This window comes from Cibotium barometz, chromosome 38, assembly GCF_041138505.1.
Source record: "Cibotium barometz isolate CiBa-2024 chromosome 38, ASM4113850v1, whole genome shotgun sequence".
NCBI lineage: Eukaryota > Viridiplantae > Streptophyta > Polypodiopsida > Cyatheales > Cibotiaceae > Cibotium > Cibotium barometz.
Window position 1 is genome coordinate 7791312 of NC_141083.1, and position 17976 is coordinate 7809287.

The 17976-nt window shown below is 49.1% G+C and overlaps 1 protein-coding gene across 1 annotated transcript in view; it reads left to right on the forward strand.

Moving 5' to 3' along the window:
* The first annotated feature begins 505 nt into the window (after positions 1 to 505).
* EYA (eyes absent-like protein) overlaps positions 506 to 17976 on the forward strand; it is a 74071-nt gene continuing 56600 nt past the window's right edge. Inside the window, exon 1 of the mRNA XM_086777365.1 lies at positions 506 to 848. Within this exon, the coding sequence (XP_086633491.1) occupies positions 624 to 848 (225 nt within the window). The 5' untranslated portion in view covers positions 506 to 623. The remainder of the gene's footprint in view (positions 849 to 17976) is intronic.

A 17976-nucleotide genomic window follows, 5' to 3' on the forward strand; every position in this document is an offset into this window, starting at 1 on the left:
TTCCCCTCCTCTCTCTGTCCTCATCTCCTTAGCCCCTGTTTGAAGCTCCCTCAAAGCAATATCCACTTGCCAATTGAACCTCCCCATGGAGGAGGTCTCACTATCCTCCCCAAGAGGGCTAAAAATCCTATTGTCGCTTCTTCGCGAGCCATTCTTCTCCATTGTCTTCCCTTTCTCTCTTCATTTCGTCGTCCGATTCCCATTCTCCCCACCCCCCCTCTCTAGCCTCTTCTAGTTGATCCGAGCCGCCAACTATCGCTTCGTTATTACATGCATGCGCTAAGCATGCAATCGCGTAAAGCAACTGTGGTACTGTTGCATGCATAGCCACGTGAGAGTATCGGTCTTCCACCTACCTCATATCGTGCTAAATCCTACTTGGTGGCTCAAGGAGAACCCAATGTTGATTAAAGCATTGGTGGTTTTTAAAGCATTAACCTTGTCTCCTCCAAGAATATTCCCAACTTTTTTTTCATGAATTAAACCACTTTAAGAGATTATGTGAGTTTTTGTTTTGTTTTGTTTTGTTTTTTTTGCCTGGTAGACAACTATTTTGGTTCACGTTATATGAGAGCGGACGACGGGCAGTCCGATTGGTCAGATGAAGCATAGCATCCCCAGGCATGACAGAACATAGCGGGCAGAGATCAGACGGAGCCAGTGCAAGTGCAAGCAGGGTATTTGTTTGGGATCTTGATGAGACTCTGATTATATTCCAGACTCTGGCAAGTGGAAGATATGCACAGCATTTCAAGGGCTTAAAGGATTCCCGATACGGTATCAAGCTGGGAAGGCGATGGGAAAAGTTGATCATTCAAGTCTGCGATGATTATTTCTTCTATGAAGAGGTCAAGTCCGAAGGATCATGTGTTTATTACTTTATACATGTTTTGTGCACTCTGACATGTTTTTGGAGTTGGTTATATTAGCTTTCCCCTCCTTTCTCGTACCCATGTTTTTACCTCTAGCAAGCTCAGGCTATTGTTCAGAGATATTACGCATGTAGGCAGCTAGAGCCCCTATTGACCAAGTCAAATCAAAACCTGCCTCTGAAGTAGCTCTAATTTAGTTGGAATTCCCACAAAAAGACTACATTGTAACTGGGATAGCACTTGAAGATACAGGTGCTAGTCATTACTTAAATGTCATGGGAAATTGGTCACATCATCAACGTGCCTACTACACAAGAAGAGTATATATCTCATATACAAGGAGACTCCTCAAGCATTTCTATTTTGCACATGTCTTGGTCATTTTACGAATAACCTTGATAGTTCAGTAATTGCCTGGCTCTATAGAATCCCCTTCTTCGTAAAGCTGAATGTAGTGTTGGTGGTGGCCGAGGTTGCAGGATCTTGGATTCCATTTATAGGCAAAAATCTATGTATCCAGAACCTCATGGTCCTTAACTCTCTTATTACCCAGTCTCAAGATTGCATGCCTCACATTCATTGTTGTAAATAGAGAGGATGTAATTGATGTAGGGATAGTGAAGGGTTTCTTGCTGGTTAATTGGAAAGATCATACAACAATCTGCATTTTGACTTCATAGTACATACCCAAGGACACGTGAAGGATTTTGTGCTAACTGATTGTAGTGGGTCTAGGGGTATGTGAAGGATTTTCATGCTGGCTAATTGGGAAGATTAAAGGAAAGCATTTTGCTACTAAGATGTGGCCTTTTATGTTGATGTATAGATATTTGTCTAGAGCCTTGTGGATGATTGAGTTAGAGAAAGTCTGAGTTGGTGCTACGGTTGACTTCTTGAAACAACAATACGAGATACTGCAGTTTGCAAGAGAGAGCATACGGGGTGTGTAGAATAGAGTAGGACAATTCTATGCTAACCAAACTAAAGTCCTGGGAACTTCGAGTTATTCTGGACCTTATTTAATCTTGAAAAAGATCCATGAGGTGGCTTACAAATTGCATCTCCTAGATGGAGTTCACATGTGTTTTGTATTTCATGTTTGTAGATTGAAAGAGATGTTGAGTGCAATTGATAGCTTAGCGGCTGACTGACCTACACCGACTAGGTGTGAACGTCCTTGGGCACTGTCTCATGAACAATACACTCGTCAACACTAAAATGAACTAGCCACAATACATATAATCACTGAAAGATACTGTTAGAAGTCATCTCTTGTCTGTACATTTACACCAGGGCCTCTGTTGTAGGTGTGCCCGCCCGGATTAGGTGTTTTCTCATTTTTCCCCACTCTCCATAATTTTCTCTATTTTTCTCTATTTTTTGCCAGGTGTGGGAGGCTGTCTTGAGTGGTCCATGTGTTAGCCGATTGGTCCTGCTTTTCTCTCTGCTGCTGGCCGACTGAAGCTGGTGCAGGTCGTGGACCATCTGGGGTTGGCCGACTGAAGCTGACTAGGTCGTGGACCATCTGGGGCTGGCCGACTGAAGCTGACTAGGTCGTGGACTTTAGAGAGGCTGTCGGCTGTCCTTAATGTTGGCCGACTGCTCATATGGGGCCATATAAAATGGCCCCATGGCCCCCCACTCATTGTATCAGTTATTCGGGATTTTCTTGTGTATATAGAGCAGAGTTACACGCCTCTCTCTCTCTCTCTCTCTCTCTCTCTCCTTCTCCATTGCTGTGTTTTTTTGGCAGTGCACTTGCTCTTGTGTTCTCAGATTTTGTCATCATATCCGCTGCATATTCTGACATGGTATCAGAGCTCTAGGCTCTTGATGGATCTTGGGAATTGTGTGAGCAAGAGGGGGGTTGTTTTGTTGCTGATTGGTGGACTGTTTGGGAAGAGGAGAAGCAAGAGGAAGGCGGGCTGATTTGCTAGACAGCTACTTGCAGGTTTAAGTTCTTTTTTTTTCCCACCCACCCACCCTTTTCAGTTACATCCCCGCAATGGCAGTTTTACTTGAGATGGCTGAGAAGCACGTGAAGATCCGGACACTCCCCATGTTCCCAGTGGACCGTCAGTTGGACGGGAACAACTACGGCATATGAAAGGTAATGATGGAATCTGTTTTGGAGTCTTATCACCTTGCTGATTTCATTGTTGTTGGGGTTCCACGGCCGGAGTAAGAGGATGTCAGAATACGCAGCGGAGATGATGACCAAATCTGGGAACACGAGAGCAAAATGCAGTGCAGAAAATCACAGCACAAGAGAGAGAGAGATAGAGGCGTGTAACTCTGCTCTATATACACAAGAAGATCCCGAGAAATAATACAGCTAAATGGAGTGGGGGCCATGGTGTCATTTTATATGGCCCCAAACACCCAGTCGGCCATGGACTAGTACCAGCACATGGGCCATCCTGCCAACCCTGGGAAGCCACCCAAGCCATAGGAAAAATAGGAAAAAATAGGAGAAAAATACGGAGAGTGGGAAAAAATGAGAAAACACCTTATAAGGGCGGGCACACCCCACAACAAAGGCCTTGGTGTATAAAAATAGACAGGAGATGACTTCTAACACCCCCTCTCTGCTCCTGGCTGTAAAACCAACCACAGGGAGCTGGGGTGCCGCCTGAGCAAATCCTGAGATAGGGACTTTGTGAAGAGGTCCACCGTACTGTCCTCCGTCGAACAGAACTCTAGCAAGATGTCATCAGCAACGATCTGTTCATGAACAAAGTGCCTCTGGATGACCATGGGTTCCTCCAGTGGAAGCCCAAACCTGCAATGCAACCTCTGCATCCTCACCACCTCACAAGCAGCATCACAAACAGCCCGGTACTTTGCCTCTCTCCTCGACAAGGCAAAAGATGACTGCCTCTTACTGCTACGTATAACTGCTCCTGGGCCTGAAGTAGATCTTCTCGTGTCTGGATCTCCTCCCCAAACTGAGTCACTCCAACCGTGGAGTCGGACTCCATCAATCAATCCCCCTCCTGTGTAAAAGAGTCCACGATCCTTCGCATGCCGCAGAAACCACAGGAAACGCAATCCTGCCTCCCAAAGAGTCATCTGCAACCATGAGCTCAACTGCCTCATTAGGAAGCTCCCGTCCAATCTGGTGTCCATCAACCAGATCAATGAACCATTCTGCTTCTGAGTCAAAAAGGCATCACACTGCTCACAAGGATCAACACCTGTTACAGTGCAAAAACAAGTCCTGGAAACTTGATGAAGACCACGCAAGGCCTTCTGAAACCTGTCAACCACCCCCTCTGAATCCGGAACCACAAAGCCTGGAGAAACCACCTCCTTTTGCAAGTAATCAACTGCCACCTGCCTGGCTTTCAAAAAGGTCCCCGTGGAAAGAACATCCTCATCTACAGGAGTTTCTTTGTCCCAAATACTACGAGACATCATAGCATAAGCTACCTGTTCAGTTTCCTCTGACTGACGAACACAAGAACTACCAACATCAATACTGGAGAGTTCCTGCCAACTGCTGCCATCTACTGGCAAGCTATCTACCATCTGGTCGCGGAAAGCCTGCACCTGCAGCGTATCCACACTTAAGTGGCCATTACCAAACTGCCACTCATCACAAACCTGAGGACCTGAGAGAGAGAGTGCTGAAAGCTTGTAAACTCCATTCTCCACTCCGCCTTTCCAAACTACCTGGCCTGTTGCTTTGTCCCGGAGAGCAACAAAGTGCTTATCAAACTCCACCCGTACGCCAGTCTTGCAAACCTGATGCACTGACAACAGATGAAAACCAAGTGGCGGAACATACAACACCTGGGAGGAATGCTTCCCCCCTCTGCCATCGGGAACTATCTCCATCCTGCCCTCACTGTGAACTGGGATAGTGGATGTATCCCCAGTAAGAATGTGACCAGAAAGCCTGCAGAGATCCTGTAAACCGGAACGGGAAGGAGTCATGTGCCTGGAAGCACCACTATCTAGAATCCACTCCCGAGTATCCGTTGCGGAGAGTCCTCCAATCTCCTCCCTGCCTGAAGAAAATGAAACATCAGTGTCCACCACCTCCAGGTGCACAAAAGCCAGAGTCTTCATGATTGCTGCTGAGGAATCTTCACCCTTCTCGGTCTTCCGCTTGGGACACTGCCTCCAATAGTGGCCTTTCTTGCCACAATCATTACAGGTCCTCTGTGCCTTTAGTTTCTCGTGGTCAGTAACGGACTTCTTCTCAGAAGACTTCTCCGACGAAGCCTTCCCTTTGCCTGTGTTACGGCCTTTCGACCGTTGGCCAGTTAAGGCCTCCGAACCTCCACCCTGAGGAGGGTTCGTGAATCGTTCCTCCTGGTCCAAGACCATGGGCACAAGCTCCTCCCACGTGATGGTGCTGAGCTTGCCACTAGTAATCAAAGACGAGTAAAATGCTGAGTACTGAGAGGGCAAGTGTGACAGCAACGTTATGGCCATGTCCTCTGACGATATCTCCTTCCCAGCCTAAAGAACTTCCTGCTGAAGAGCCTGCAGCTTGTTAATATGCTCCCGCATCGTCGACGACTTGCAGGGCTCATAACCCGCATCTGTACTTCCAAGGAAATCCTCTTCATGGGCGAAACCCTGTTGTAAAGAGAGGCCAAATGCTGCCATATACCTCTGTCCAGCGTCATATGCTTTACATGATTGATTACCTGCGGTGTGCAGTTGAGAAAGATAAACGAACGGACCTTGGCGTTGACACGATCCCACATCTGTGTCTGAGCCTCCCGGTCCTTTCGGATCGACGGTAACTCCCCTTCCTGTACTTCCGGCCGTGGAACCCCAACAACGATGAAATCAGCGAGGTCGTAAGACTCTAGAACAGATTCCATCATAACCTTCCATATGCCGTAGTTGTTCCCATCCAACTGACGGTCCACCGGGAACGTGGGGAGTGTCGGGATCTTCACATGCCTCTCGGCCATCTCAAACAGATCTGCCATTGCGGGGATGTACTCTGAAAAGGGTGGGTGGGTGGGTGGGAACAAAGAAGAACTAACACTTGCAAGTGGCTGTCCAGCAAATCAGCCCGCCGTCCTCTTGCTTTTCCTCTTCCCGAACAGTCCCGTACGGTCCACCAATCAGCAACACAGCAGTCCCCCTCTTGCTCACACAAATCCCAAGAACTATCTAGAGCCTAGGCTCTGATACCATGTCAGAATACGCAGCGGAGATGATGACCAGATCTGGGAACACGAGCAAAACGCAGTGCAGAAAATCACAGCACAAGAGAGAGAGAGATAGAGGCGTGTAACTCTGCTCTATATACACAAGAAGATCCCAAGAAATGATACAACTAAATGGAGTGGGGGCCATGGGGCCATTTTTATATGGCCCCAAACACCCAGTCGGCCTGTGCTAAAGGCAGCCAACTGGCCCTGAAACTCCACGACCACCAAATATAGCCAGTCGGCCAGCTGTTAGCAGTCGGCCATCACATATATGGAGTCGTGGACCAGTACCAGCACATGGGCCCTCCTGGGAAGCCACCCAAGCCATAGGAAAAATAGGAAAAAATGGGGGAAAAATACGGAGAGTGGGGAAAAATGAGAAAACACCTCATAAGTGCGGGCACACCCACAACAAAGGCCCTGGTGTATAAAAATAGACAGGAGATGACTTCTAACAGAGGAAGGGGAGTTACCCTCGATTCGGAAGGAACGCGAGGCACAGGCATAGTTGTGGGATCGTGTCAATGCCAGGGTCCATTCTTTCATTTTCCTCAATTGCACACCGCAGGTAATCAATCATATCAAGCATATGATGCTGGCCAGAGGTATATGGCAGCATTTGGCTGCTCTCTATAACAGGGTATCGCCCATGAAGAGGATTTCCTTGGAAGTACAGATGCGGGTTATGAATCCTGCAAAGTCATCGACGATGCGGGAGCACATTAACAAGTTGCCTGCTCTTCAGCAGGAAGTTCTTTAGGCTGGGAAGGAGATATCATCAGAGGATATGGCCATCACATTGCTCTCGCATTCGCCTTCTCAGTACTCAGCTTTCTACTCTTCTTTGATTACTAGTGGCAGGCTCAGCACTATCACACGGGAGGAGCTTGTGTCCATGGTCTTGGACCAAGAGAAAAGATTTACGAACGCTCCACAAGATAGGGGTTCGGAGGCCTTAACTGGCCAACGGTCGAAAGGCCGTAATAACAACAACAAGGGCAAAGGGAAGGCTTCATCGGGGAAGTCTTCTGAGAAGAAGCCTGATGCAGACCGAGAGAAACTGAAGGCCGAGAGGACCTGCAATGATTGTGGCGAGTAAGGCCACTATTGGAGGAATTGTCCTAAGCGGACTGGTAAGAGTGTTGATTCTTTAACTGCAGCTGCAAAGACTCCAGCCTTTGTGCACTTAGAGATGATGGACTCAGATGCTTCATCGTCTTCGAGCGAGGAGGCAGTTGGCTTCACCGCAAAGGATACTCGGGAGTGGATTCTTGACAATGGTGCTTCCAGGCACATGACTTTTTCCCGTGACTTCTTTTTGGATCTGAAACGGCAGTCAGGTCGCATTTTCATTGGCGACAATTCCACAATTCCAATACACAGTGAGGGCCGGATGGAGATTATGTTAGAAGTCATCTCCTGTCTATACATATATACCAGGGCCTCTGTTGTGGGTGTGCCTGCCCTTTGTAGGTGTCTTATCATTTTTCCTCACTCCCCGTATTTTTCCCCACATTTTTTCCTATTTTTCTGTGGCTTGGGTGGTAGTCCTGAGCTGGCAGGAGGCTCTAGCTTCTGGCCGACTATACCTGCATGTACCCGACATCAGTTGTGTGTTGGCTGACTGTACCTGCATGTACTTGACCACAGATGTGTGCTGGCCGACTGGTACATGTGGCTGGTCGTGGAGATGTTGAGCTTGTCGGCTGCCCTACAGCAAGCCGACTGCTGTAGGAGGGCCATATAAAATGGCCCCCAGTCCCTTGCCACATTTTGTATCATTTCTGGGATTCTTCTTGTGTATATAGAGCAGAGTTACACGCCTCTATCTCTCTCTCTTGTGCTGTTATTTTCTACATTGCGTTTTTGCTCTTGTATTCCCAGATCTGGTCATCATTTCCGCTGCGCACTTTTGACATGGTATCAGAGCCTAGGCTCTAGATAGTTCTTGGGATTTGTGTGAGCAAGAGGGGGACTGTTGTGTTGCTGATTGGTGGACTGTTCGGGAAGAGGAGAAGCAAGAGGACGGCGGGCTGATCTGTTGGACAGCCACTTGCAGGTGTAAGTTCTTCTTTGTTCCCACCCACCCACCCTTTTCAGAGTACATCCCCGCAATGGTTGATCTGTTAGAGATTGCCGAGAGACATGTGAAGATCCCGACACTCCCCACGTTCCCGGTGGACTGTCAGTTGGACGGGAACAACTACGGCATATGGAAGGTTATGATGGAATCTGTTCTGGAGTCTTACGACCTCGCTGATTTCGTCGTCGTTGGGGTTCCACGGCCGGAAGTAGAGGAAGGGGAGTTACTGTCGATCCGAAAGGACCGGGAGGCACAGGCACAGATGTGGGATCGTGTCAACGCCAGGGTCCGTTCGTTTATCTTCCTCAACTGCACACCGCAGGTAATCAATCATGTAAAGCATATGACGCTAGCCAGAGGTATATGGCAGCATTTGGCTTCTCTTTACAACAGGGTATCGCCCATGAAGAGGATTTCCTTGGAAGTAAAGATGCGGGTTATGAGCCCTGCAAAGTCGTTGACGATGCAGGAGCATATTAATAAGCTGCAGGCTCTTCAGCAGGAAGTTCTTTAGGCTGGGAAGGAGATATCGTCAGAGGACATGGCCATAACGTTGCTGTCGCATTTGCCCTCTTAGTACTCAGCATTTTACTCGTCTTTGATTACTAGTGGCAGGCTCAGCACCATCACGTGGGAGGAGCTTGTGCCCATGGTCTTGGACCAGGAGGAACGATTCACGAACCCTCCTCAGGGTGGAGATTCGGAGGCCTTAATTGGCCAACGGTCGAAAGGCCGTAACATGGGCAAAGGGAAAGCTTCATCGGAGAAGCCTTCTTTGAAGAAGTCCATTATTGACTGCAAGAAACTAAAGGCAGAGAGGACTTGTAATGATTGTGGCGAGAAAGGCCACTATTGGAGGCAGTGTCCCAAGCGGAAGACCGAGAAGGGTGAAGATTCCTCAGCAGCAATCATGAAGACTCCGGCTTTTGTGCACCTGGAGGTGATGGACACCGATGGTTCATTTTCTTCAGGCAGGGAGGAGGTTGGAGGATTCTCCGCAATGGATACTCGGGAGTGGATTCTAGACAGTGGTGCTTCTAGGCACATGACTCCTTCTCGTTCAGAGTTACAGGATCTCTGCAGGTATTATGGTCACATTCTTACTGGGGATACATCCACTATCCCAGTTCACAGTGAGGGCAGGATGGAGATGGTTCCCGATGGCAGAGGGGGGAAGCATTCCTCCCAGGTGTTGTATGTTTCGTCACTTGGTTTTCATCTGTTGTCAGTGCATCAGGTTTGCAAGATTGGCGTACGGGTGGAGTTTGATGATCATTTTGTTGCTCTTCGAGACAAAGCAACAGGCCAGGTGGTTTGGGAAGGCGGAGTGGAGAATGGAGTTTACAAGCTTTCAGCACTCTCTCTCCTAGGTCCTCAGGTTTGTGATGAGTGGCAGTCTGGTAATGGCCACTTAAGTGTGGACATGTGCAGGTACAGGCTTTCCGGGACCAGATGGTGGATAGCTTGCCAGTTGATGGCAGCAGTTGGCAGGAACTTTCTAGTATTGATGTTGGTGGTTCTTGTGTTCGTCAGTCAGAGGAAACTGAAGAGGTAACTTATGTTGGTGGTTCTTGTGTTCGTCAGCCAGAGGAAACTGAAGAGGTAACTTATGTTCTGATGTCTCGTAGTATTCGGGACAAAGAAACTCCTGTAGATGAGGATGTTCTTTCCACGGGGACCTTTCGGAAAGCCAGGCAGGTGGCAGTTGATTACTTGCAGAAGGAGGTGCATACTCCAGGCTTTGTGGTTCTGGATTCAGAGGGGGTGGTTGACAGGTTTCAGAAGGCCTTGCGTGGCCTTCAACAGGTTTCCAGGACTAGGCTTTGCACCGTAACAGGTGTTGATCCTTGTGAACAGTGTGATGCCTCTTTGACTCAGAAGCAGAATGGTTCATTGTTTTGGTTGATGGACACCAGATTGGACGGGAGCTTCCTGATGAGGCAGTTGAGCTCATGGTTGCAGATGACTCTTTGGGAGGCAGGATTGCGTATCTTGTGGTTTCTGCATGCGAAGGATCATGGACTCTTTTACACAGGAGGGGGATTGATTGATGGAGTCCGACTCCACGGTTGGAGTGACTCTGTTTGGGGAGGAGATCCGGACACGAAGAGATCTACTTCAGGCCCAGGAGCAGTTTTTTGGAGCAGTAAGAGGCAGTCATCTTTTGCCTTGTTAGTGACAGAGGCAGAGTACCGGGTTGCTTGTGAGGTGGTGAGGTTGCAGAGGTTGCATTGCAGGATTGGGCTTCCACTAGAGGAACCCATGATCATCCAGACGCACTTTGTTCGTGAATAGATCGTTGCTGATGACATCCTGCTAGAGTTCTGTTCGACAGAGGACAATACGGTGGATCTCTTCACGAAGTCGCTATCTTAGGATTCGCTTAGGCGGCATCCCAGCTCCCTGTGGTTGGTTTCACAGCCAGGAGCTGCGAGGGGGTGTTAGAAGTCATCTCTTGTCTATACATATACACCAGGGCCTCTGTTGTGTGTGTGCCTGCCCTTTGTAGGTGTCTTATCATTTTTCCTCACTCCCCATATTTTTCCCCACATTTTTTTCTATTTTTCTGTGGCTTGGGTGGTAGTCCTGAGCTGGCAAGAGGCTCTAGCTTCTGGCCGACTGTACCTGCATGTACCCGACCACAGATGTGTGCTGGCCGACTCAGGACAGCTGGCCGATTGGTACATGTGGCTGCTCGTGGAGATGCTGAGCCTGTCGGCTGCCCTACAGCACGCCGACTGCTGTAGGGGGGCCATATAAAATGGCCCCCAATCCCTTGCCACATTTTGTATCATTTTCGGGATTCTTCTTGTGTATATAGAGCAGAGTTCCACGCCTCTATCTCTCTCTCTCTCTCTTGTGCTGTTATTTTCTGCATTGCGTTTTTGCTCTTGTATCCCCAGATCTGGTCATCATTTCCACTGCGCACTTTTGATAGATCATTCCTAATGGCAAGGGGGTTATGCATTTCTCTCGTGTTCTTTACGTCCCAGCACTTGGTTTTCATCTATTGTCAGTGCATGAGGTTTGCAAGACTGGCTTCCGGGTGGAATTTGAGGAGGATTCAGTTGCTCTAAGGAACCGCGAGACTGGCCAGGTTGTTTGGGAAGGCGGCGTGAAGAATGGTATCTACAAACTCTCCGCACTCTCCTCATTGATAGGTTCTCAGGTTGGTGACTTGTGGCACTTTTGGTTTGGCCACTTAAATGTGGATGCGCTGCGGCGAGCTTTCCGGGACCAGATGGTGGTTGGCTTGCCAGATGTTGGCAGCAGGCAAGGATGTTGCAGTTCTTGCATACGTGGTAAGTAGCACATGGAATCCTTTCCGAAGCAGGCTTCCAGGCGGGCCTCGAAACCATTGGAGTTGGTTCACACCGACTTGTGTGGACCTATGCAGACACCATCCTTGGGAGGATCTCTATATTTTATGCTGCATGTTGATTGTTCGAGATTCACATGGTCTATTTCCTTTCTCAGAAGGACCAAGCCTTTGCTCGGTTCAAGGAGTGGCATGTGATAGTGGAGAAAGAGTGTGGATTGCAGGTAAAGACTCTCAGGGCTGACAAAGGAGGTGAATTCTCTTCAAATGCTTTCATTAGATTTTGTGCAGATCATGGCATCAAGAGGGAACTGGCCAAACAGGTTCGCCATCAAGAATGGAGTGGTAGAACGTAAGAACATGATTGTGGTGGAGATGGTGAGGATGATGCTGGAGCATCGTGATCTTTCTCGTCCACTTTGGGGAGAGGCTATGGCTACGGCTGTCCATATCCTCAACCGTTCTCCGACGACTTCAGTACCTAACATGACTCCCTTTGAGGCATACTTTGGCAGGAAACCTGACGTCTCCCACTTCCGTGTGTTTGGGAGCGATGCGTATGTACACATTCCAAAGAAGCAGAGGGGGAAGCTCGACTCCAAGTCCCAAAAGCTTATATTTGTGGGATATAACTCTCTTTCCAAGGGATACAGATTGTTTGATCCAGAGAGGAATGAGATTGCTGTCAGCAGGGATGTGGTCTTTGATTAGCATGTTACGATTTCCACTGTGGATGAGCCGCCACTTCTTGGAGACCCAGAGGATCGTGATGATGATTCCCAGTCCATTGTTCTAGCTGGACAACCACAACAGTCAGTTCAGAAGGTTGAGCCCCCACAGCAGTAGGAGGCTCCGTGTTCTGTTCGAGTACCCAGGTGGTTAGTAGACACCCTTTGGGAGTCAGGTGTCACGGAGCTTCCCTCCGAATGGACCACAGAGGACGGACCTCGAAGATCGCACAGAGTCCGTGACAAAAGTCATTCAGCGAAGCTTTTACAGGTAAACTATGCTTTGATGTCTTGTATCATGCGGGACAAAGAGCCCACTTCCGTTAAGGAAGCCCTTGCACAGGATACTTGGAGGAAAGCCATGCAGGTGGAACTGGATGCCATCGAGAAGAACAACACTTGGGAGTTGGTTCCAAGGCCGTCAAAACGGTCAGTCATTGGTGTCAAATGGGTCTTTAAGACCAAATATGCGTTAGATGGGTCGGTGGACAAACACAAAGCCAGGCTCGTGGCTAAGGGTTATGCTCAGCGGCCAGGCATTGACTATGAGGATACCTTTGCACCGACAGCAAGGATGACCACGATTCGGACCGTTCTTGGCCTTTCTTCTTCTCAGAGGTGGCCGGTGTATCAGATGGATGTCAAATCTGTGTCCCTTAATGGTGACCTGCAGGAGGAGGTGTATGTTGAGCAACCTCCAAGCTTTGTGGTTCCAGGATCAGAAGGGATGGTTTACAGGTTAAGGAAGGCCTTGTATGGTCTTAAACAGGCTCCTAGGGCTTGGAATCAAAAGATTGATTCCTTCTTTCTCCGGACTGGATTTCAGAGATTGGTTGCGGATCCCAACCTGTATCTCTTTCGGGAACGCGGCATGGTTACATTAATCATCCTTTATGTGGATGATCTCATTCTCACTGGCGGTCATGTGGAGCACATTGGAGTGACAAAGGCTGCCTTGTCAAAGGAGTTTGGGATGATCGACTTAGGCTTACTCCACTTCTTCTTGGGATTGGAGATCTGGCAGACCCAGAGGGGGTTCTTTGTCTCTCAGTACCGGTATGTTCATGAGTTGCTTGAGGCCTTTGGGATGGAGAACTGCAAGCCTATTACGTCGATGATGGACCCGAACACAAAGTTGACGGTGAATGATCCTTGTGAGCCAGTTGATGCCTCCCTGTATCGGAAGCTGGTTGGTTCATTGATCTTGTTGCTAAACACCAGATTGGACTTGAGCTTTTGCGTGGGGCTGTTGAGCTCATTCATGCAGACGCCGAAGTCTCATTGGGACGCAGGATTGCGGATCTTGCGGTATCTGCAGAGTACGAAGGATCTTGTACTCTTCTACACAGGAGGGGGATTGATGGATGGAGTCAGACTCCAAGGTTGGAGTGACTCAGATTGGGGAGGAGATCCAAACACGAGGAGATCTACAACAGGCTACAGTTTTACCCTCGGCTCAGGAGCAGTTTCTTGGAGCAGTAAGAGGCAGCCAACTATTGCCTTATCATCGAGAGAGGCAGAGTACCGGGCTGCCTGTGGTGCTGCTTGCGAGGTTGTGTGGCTGCGGAGGTTGCTTGGCGAGATTGGGTTTCCACAGAAGGAGCCTACAGTCATCCAGTGCGATAACTAGAGCTGTATAGCTATTGCTCGGAACCCGGACTTCCATGCCCGGACCAAGCACATAGAGATACAAGATCACTTTGTACGTGAGAAGATCTTGGCTGGTGACATCTTGCTACTTTATTGTTCGACGTAGGACAATGCGGCGGACCTCTTCATGAAGTCTCTACCTCATGCTATGCTCTGGTGGCACTCCAGCTCCTCGGGGTTGGTTCCACATCCAGGAGCTGAGGGGGTGTTAGAAGTCATCTCTTGTCTGTACATTTACACCAGGGCCTCTGTTGTGGGTGTGCCTGCCCGGATTAGGCGTTTTCTCATTTTTCCCTACTCTCCATATTTTTCTCTACTCTCCATATTTTTCCCTATTTTTCTCTATTTTTTACCAGGTGTGGGAGGCTGTCCTGAGTGGTCCAGGTGTTAGCCGATTGAACCTGCTTCTCTTTGCTGCTGGTCGATTGAAGTTGGTGTAGGTCGTGGACCATCCGGGGCTGGCCGACTGAAGCTGACCAGGTCGTGGACCATCTGGGGCTGGCCGACTGAAGCTGACCTGGTCGTGGACTTCAGAGAGGCTGTCGGCTGTCCTTAATGCTGGCCGACTGCTCATATGGGGCCATATAAAATGGCCCCATGGCCCCCCACTCATTGTATCAGTTATTCGGGATTTTCTTGTGTATATAGAGCAGAGTTACATGCCTCTCTCTCTCCTTCTCCATTGCTGTGTTTTTTCTGCAGTGCACTTGCTCTTGTGTTCTCAGATTTTGTCATCATCTCCGCTGCATATTCTGACAGATACATCATTGCTTGCCTACAACAGGTACACAGCAGGTGTACAGAAGGTACCCACGTACTGAAAGTACAGCAGATACTGAAGGTACAGCAGGTGCAGCAGGCACTGAAGGTACTGAAGGGACTAGTCGACCAATGGAAAATAGAAGAGAGCAAGGGAGAGATGGGTGCCAGCTTCTAGGAAAAGGAAAACTGCAAAAAGGTGGAGAAGATTGGGGGAGAAGAGGTGGAGGGGTCCAAGCCCCTTGTGCCATGTGGCACAGCCCACCATAATTAATGGTGGGCACCTCCTTTAAGTGTCCACACAATTATGAGGCCATGTGTGGGTGCCCAAAGGTTCAGTTGGCAACACTTTTATCCTTGGGCCCCGAGCACTAGGCGAGTGGCCGATGCCCAACTTTAATAAGTGTGAACTGCTAAGGTTATAAAACCTTGACAATAATAAACAAGGGTTAAATGAATATAAGTACCACCTGTTTGACAACACTTTACCACATAGTCCTGAATATACGCCTTCATCTTAGGCTAGTAAAACATCTGTTTTACTAAATCATAGATTCGCTGTACCCCTGGTGACCTGCTGTAGGAGCGTCATGACATTCATATAGGATCCTTTTCCTAATCTCAATGTTATCTGGTACACAAACCTTCTCATTGTGGAAGAGAAATCCATTTCAAATAAGGAATTGATCATCTGGCACACTCACGGATGGCATGACTCTTGAGTCTCGGTCTAAACGAGCTTCCTGACTGGACCTGCTGCCCCAATATTGACCAAGATGAGTGTCGGTCTCACATAGCCCTCTCAGAGAGTCGTAAAGGTCAAAGGTCAGCCCTAATCTTGGTGAAGCTCAAAGAGTTCACCTCCCCAATTCTACTCAAGGCATCTGCCACTCTATTCAAGCTGCCCTTCCGATACTTTATCTCCGTATCAAAATCTTGCATCAATTCAGCCCACCGTGCCTTCCTCCCCCTCAACTCAGCTCTATCACGTATGTACTTAATCGACTCAGGGTCGGTCGGCACAACAAACTTGGTTCCAAGATAATGTCGCCAAGCTTTCAGAGCTTGTATAACCGCATGCATCTCTTTCTCCTAAGTGCCATCTAACCTGGGTATTGTCAAGCTTCTGTTGGCAATCACAGGATCAACCATGGAGCTTTGGAGGATGAAGTCTCTCCATGGTTGTGGAGTGAGAAGAGAAAGCTTAAGCACACAAGAGAGAGCAAGTCGGGCACAACACAAGGTGATTGTATTATGAATGATATGATATGAACCACCAAGTACAATACCCTTTTATAGGCATCAAACCTTATCTTTTTACTCTTAACTAAGAGTTTGTTCACACCTAAAGTGTTCACACCAAGCTGGATATAAACCTAATGAACGGATGCCCATTTCCCCCATGTCACATGATATTTTGGTGTACTTCTAAAACCCTCCCTTAACAAAATATCCATGGCTACTATGATGTCAACGCTAGCTCTAATTACTGTTTACAATGCTATTTATGATGACCATCCAAGTGTTTGTAGGTCTTACTCATGGTGGTTTACAATGCTAGTCAATGATGACAGATGCTAGACATCTAGTTATGATTACAATTCACTTAGGATAGAGGGGTGATCACAGGTGGGCAGGCCTTGGCTAGTTTAGGAAGCCACCTATGCCTTTTATAACATCAAGGCTATATAACAAACCCAAAAAGTCCAAAAGATTCAGATTTTGGGGGATGACCCGGGCAAAGAACCCATGACTCAACATAAAATAGAATTTAGAAATAAAGGGAGAATCCCCCCTCGATGACCAATATGCTGATGAAGATCTTCTTGATGTCTCCTCCTGTGCATGTAGAGCTTCCAGTCTCGTTGGGGTTTTTTCGCTCTTTCGGCAAGTTTCGGCCTATTCTAGTCTTCACTCTCAGGAGGACTCCATGGCAGCCGCTTTGTCATCCTTGACCGAGGCTGCTGTTGCTTGCATTTCCTTTTCCGAAAGCGGATCTTTAGGTTCTCACCACGATTGTTGCCTCACTTGAGGCCTCCACCTTGGTTTGCAAAATTGTTGATAGCCGCCCTACGCGAGGATAGCTCAGGGATCTTTTACAGGCGAGCCTCATTGGCGAGCGTGCAAAGGTCACCGATATACACCCTTTACTAGGTGGAGTTCGACTTGCCAATGCCGTCAAACCGAGTCATGTAGCTGAGCCCCCTTGCACTGCGTGCGACGCCGACCTTCTTTGCCTAGTGGTGGCATCATGGCTTCGATCTTGCGTCTGATCCCCTGGCTGGCGTGTCAGGCTTCCTAGTGATAGTTTGTTTCCCAAGCCTCAGGAAGGAGTACCTTTCTCTTCTCTCGGTGATTGGTGGTGCCACCGGGAGAGTGATGGAGTCCCCCCCCCCTCCCCCCTCCCCCCCCCCGGCCTCGCTGCCTCGGCCCTTGCACGGGCAGTTGGGATTCCATCCCTCCGCATTTGTGGAGCCTCACCGGATTCTATGCCACATTGTATATCTATTCCTAGCCTCCGGGCGATCCCATACAGAAGCGCGTGGAGTATTCAGGCCTTCGAGGTCAATGCTTCATTTGTAGGCAGATGGGTCACTTAGCCAAAGCTTGCCCTCGGTGGCAGTCCAGGAGACCGCCTCCGGTGGTTCCTCCGCTCGTTTCTCGTTCAGATCCTCACCAGGGGGTAGGGAGAGAGGCAAGCCCTCAAGCAGCGGAGCATCAGGCCCCAACTACAGATGACCTAGCTGCCGTCGATGGATCTCTCAGAGCAGCACCCCTGTCCGGCCTCTCCGCCCCTTCGCCCTTCCTCGCCGCCCCCCCCGCTCCTCCTCCATCCTCGACACAGACTTTATCCATAGCAGTTCACTTTGCCCCGTCTTCATCATCTGAGCCCTCCCCCTCCCCCACCCCCCCCCTCCCCCCCCCCCTCGCATCCGCCTCTCCAGAGCACTCCCGTCGCCCCCCAACAGCCCTTGACCTGGAGCAGAGGCAGCTGGCGAGTTCCGTCCGCCGCTTGATTCACCGCTTTTCAAAGCTGGTTGAGATGACCATTGCCACCTCCCCGGTGAGGGCCCTCCCGTCAGAGTCGCTAGGTGGAGCCCCTAGGATCTTGGGGTAGCCTGTGGATTATAGTTTCTTCCGATGTCTGCTCCGGAAGGGACCGATATGTTTGAGGAGACAGTAGCCCCTATACGGGTATGTGTGGTTTTTCACCACTCGAGACCCTCGACGCCAAATAATGGCGCGATGATCTTCTCTTTCCCCCTCAGTGCAGCTCCAGGGAGGGAGTGGGATCCTGAGTTGGTGGAAGCCACCATCAGTTGATCTCTCCCACCATCTCCATGATCTTCGCATCACCGAAATTCTCACCCTTTTTTGGGCTTTG